Source organism: Anneissia japonica, unplaced genomic scaffold (assembly GCF_011630105.1).
Source record: "Anneissia japonica isolate Jap-2015-1 unplaced genomic scaffold, ASM1163010v1 scaffold287847_len925385_cov155, whole genome shotgun sequence".
In the NCBI taxonomy this organism is placed as follows: Eukaryota; Metazoa; Echinodermata; class Crinoidea; order Comatulida; family Comatulidae; genus Anneissia; species Anneissia japonica.
In genome coordinates this window covers 543,054-547,141 of record NW_022731638.1, presented here as the reverse complement: position 1 = coordinate 547,141, position 4,088 = coordinate 543,054, and the positions used below count along the sequence as shown (strand labels likewise).

Below are 4,088 nucleotides of genomic sequence, written 5' to 3'. Positions count from 1 at the left end.
ATATATATATATATATATATACACATATATATATATATATACACATATAAATATATATATATATATATATCATATTTTTATATATATATATAAATGACGGTAGAACGTATTGGAAATTATGCCAGCAGAGGGCTCGATGGTAAACCAGAGTGAATAATAACAAAAAAGCGAGGTTCAACATTAGGTTTGATTCAATATTTTATTACTATTTATTTCGTAAACACACATGGCGTGCCACTCTTAGGATAAAATTGCCTAATTTTTTTACTTCAAAGAGTCTGTAATGGTTTGCATAGCATTACATGTGTTTGTGTAGTGTTGTAGGGAGTGGTGTCTAGTGAATTTAAAAGAAATGAAAGAACATGTGTGAAATTGAAAACAGTGGATTAACCACAACAACTTATTATTATTATGATTATGATACTATTGTTATATATTTAGGCAAAGGATATACAAAATATAATACAAATCAATAAACCATTAAAAATACAACTTATACATTAATACTGACTAAACATGTAAATAGCATTCGCAACATACCTTGACTGAATGTCATCAGGTGACGGCGGGGTCACAGCTTTAGGTACTGATATGAGAACACCGCTACCTGCTCTTCCACCTCGCCCCTTGTTATTTGGCGATTTAACTCCTACCTTCTTTACTGGTTTCTTTCCTTTTAGCTGTAATTGACATCATACGTTATTATTGATAAACACGCACAAATAAATAAATGTTGTTTATTCTAAAAAAAAGAATATAATAGAAAATATTTATATTTGACAAGTAATAAAAATAATGTTTAACATAATCGATAACAAATAAAATTTTAATAAAACCAGGTGTTAATAATTTAAAATGAAGCAAAGCTATAAGCTGCTGTAAAATAATAAAAATGGCAATGAATTAGCAAATAAAATATAACTGCTGCACCTAACCCACGATATAATAAGGTGTACATTCTTTTCTGTGAGGATCCAAACAATTTTTTGAAAGACACAGAGAGCAGCTTAGCTCAGTTGCCTAAACTGGTGGTAACCAATGTGTGTGTGCTGAACCGTGGAAATCTCTAGTTCCCCAGTTCATTATGGAGCATGAGCACATTAAAGAATGCAGAACACTCTTTGTATGGGTGTAGGGGATTGTCAACCATCATACTACCCAATCAGCACCAGAAGGTCCCAACTGGAAATTAATTTTTCTTCAGACTTTCGTGGGTGATCCTTGGTGTTTACACAGAATAAATCCATCCATTCATACACAGTACAAGTTTTGCTGGTTGTCTACCAGCATTCTCATGCATTGTCGGTGTTATGACAGGTCGGTCATTACATCACCTTGATGTTGTCGCAGTTGATGTGCGCCCTCAGTCCTATTGTTGGTGCTCTTTATGACTGGTCGCTCCTCTATGGCAGTGTAGTCTTGAATGATGTCATCATAATGAGAAAATTCATGTCCTCCTTCGTAGTGGTTCATGGGGCTGTTTTCTATTATTCTGATATACAGTGATTTTTGAACCATGCCATTTCTATATTCAGGATTCTTGCATCCCACTTTGGAATGCAATTTAGTTGAGACATGTGGTCTGTTATTGTAGATTTGTGTAAAAATAGCAGAATCTGATGTTCTTGTTGCTTGGGTTCTTACTCAAGTAGCATACCTGTCAACCTTGAGGAATTTCAAAGACTAAGATCGGATGACACTAATGAGTGCCGAATGCACGAACAGTGGCATATCTGTCTTTGAGGTTGTTCACAACACTGCGTTTGTGTTCCAAGTGCATGGTAATGTATATATTGGTACTGATATTATCTACTAACATGGGTATCAAGGGCCATAGTTACGCATTTGGATCTTTGAAAGCAGGAAAGTCTTGGTGTGGTTTCCTCTGTTGGCTAGGCAGGAAGTGTTTTTGTGTTTCTGTAATTTTTTTCTCTTCTCTTCAACAATTTTCTTTTGGGTGATCAAAAAAGAATGTACACCTTTATTTTATATATTGGATTGGACACATTTTTAAAAACGTACAGCTTTAACACTCTGCCAAAAATGCTAAAGCCTTTTGGTTATTTCACATTGGTTAATGACGATGATAATGACAATCTGAGAACATAGAGGGCATCATCAAAGATGAAATGGAAGTTTCTAGATTCACTGGCCTAATCTTCTTCTTATTGACAGATGCAACTTCTGGAAGATCTAATTTTGCCTGGCATGGTAATACCAATGGCCAGATAACCTGTGAAAGACCAGTAATATTTAATAAACACATGTTAACATTCTGAATTTGCAGAGATGGATTATTTTCTGGGAGACCTTCTCTTGGAAAACACTGCTGATTTCCAGCAGACTCCGGAGACAACATGAGAGTCTTTCTACCTATGTATTTATTAAATGCTATATGACTTTATGAAATTTTAAAATTGTATTGAAATACTAAGAAATGTGTAAATAATATTTATCTGGTGGAACATCATTGATTATGGCAAAGGTTAAATGCAGAATCATTCTTAAGCACCAGGAGGTGGAAAAAGGGGTTGCAAAATTGCATCACAGATGGGAAATAAATTAGACTTGAGATGTAATGCAAGGTGCTCTTATGGATAATTTTAATGAAATATATTTTTAACATCAAGAAAAATAGTTTCAAATAATAGTCTCCCAGCAGTGGGAACATGTGTTTTCTGCTTGACAAAGTTTTTTATTTGGTACTTTCTACATGTATGTGGAGACTCAATTTATATTTGAGAGACCGTGTTATTTCTATCTTTAGTAAAAGTATGATGCAATGGTGCCCATAATTCTTCTCTTGAACTCTCAAACCAGGTTTTACTCTCACAACTTACAAGTAAGACGATCTGTCTACAGAATACCCAGAATGCAAAAATATACCTTCACTTATATTAATACGGCTACTATACTACTTTTTTTGATTCACTTAAATTAGTAACTTAAAATACCCAAATGGTTAAAAAAAAACTTTAAGAGGACATTTTGCAAGTGTGATTTTTAATGTAATAGTATATCAAACTGTTCTCACCCTGCTACACACATCTCTCTAATACAAATTCCCCAGATTCCTAATTAAATTAGGAATCAGGAAAATAAACCATTACGCTAAGCCATGCCTTGGATGTTGCTGTTAAGATCCCACAAGAATAATAATTAAGGCCAAATTAGACAGTGTCGTACAACGCAGTCTGATGCGATTTACAGTATTGTCGTGGTAGTCTGTAGGTCGTTGTGAGAATAAAACATATTCTATTCTATGACGCGGCCGTCCCTGACACAGACATATAGCATCTACGTTTAAAAAAACACAGTGCAACAAAAAAAAAAACCATGCCGGGCTGCATTGTACGACCATGTCCAAGTTGGCCGTTTAGACATATGGCAGGATGTTGCCATAAAATCGCAAATAAGCTGAACAATGAATGAGAATAAGTAATATTAGCAATAAATGCATTTAAAAAACCAAAATTGAAAACATGGAATGACAAAACTAGTAAAATAAAACTGGAAATCTACCTTCTGGTCTTCGTCCTTTAAATAAACCACAATAAAGTAATATTAGGAAGGCTAGGATGACAATTAAGGTCTACATGAATAAAATAACAAATCCAAACAGAATGTTTATTACTAGACGCGGTTGGTAGAGTATTGTTGTTGACAATGTTTCTCTCAAAAATGTATTATCGTCATTATATTTATCACTTGTATAGGTGTTTCTCCACACCAGAATTCTTAGCATGTGCTAAGCATAAGGTAATAACATTATAACATTTTCTTGTATCAGCAATACCATCATTTATTTATTATGTGGAATGTAGGTAAGAATGGCCCCGGAAAAAATGGCCCCAGAAAAAATGGCCCCGGAAAAAATGGCCCCAGAAAAAATGGCCCCGGTAAAAATGGCCCCATATGACAGGTAGGTAAAAATGGCCCCAATGAAAATTCGGTAATAGAAATGATATATATTTTTTTTAATCTTCAAATATTTAAATACTGTTGTATAAGCAAGAATTGAATCAAGAAATAAAAAATGGCCCTCAATTATAAAATTAAAGAAAAAAAAAATAAACAAATGTTGTAAA

General features: G+C 33.8%; 1 protein-coding gene across 1 annotated transcript in view; it reads right to left on the bottom strand.

Annotated features, from left to right (window-relative positions):
* The window catches only part of LOC117115472 (cilia- and flagella-associated protein 74-like), a gene marked incomplete in the record, with an annotated part of 42,994 nt that overhangs the window by 9,481 nt on the left and 29,425 nt on the right, over nt 1-4,088 (bottom strand). Inside the window, 2 exon segments of the mRNA XM_033259291.1 lie at nt 541-680; nt 3,523-3,537. Of these exon segments, the coding sequence (XP_033115182.1) occupies nt 541-680; nt 3,523-3,537 (155 nt within the window).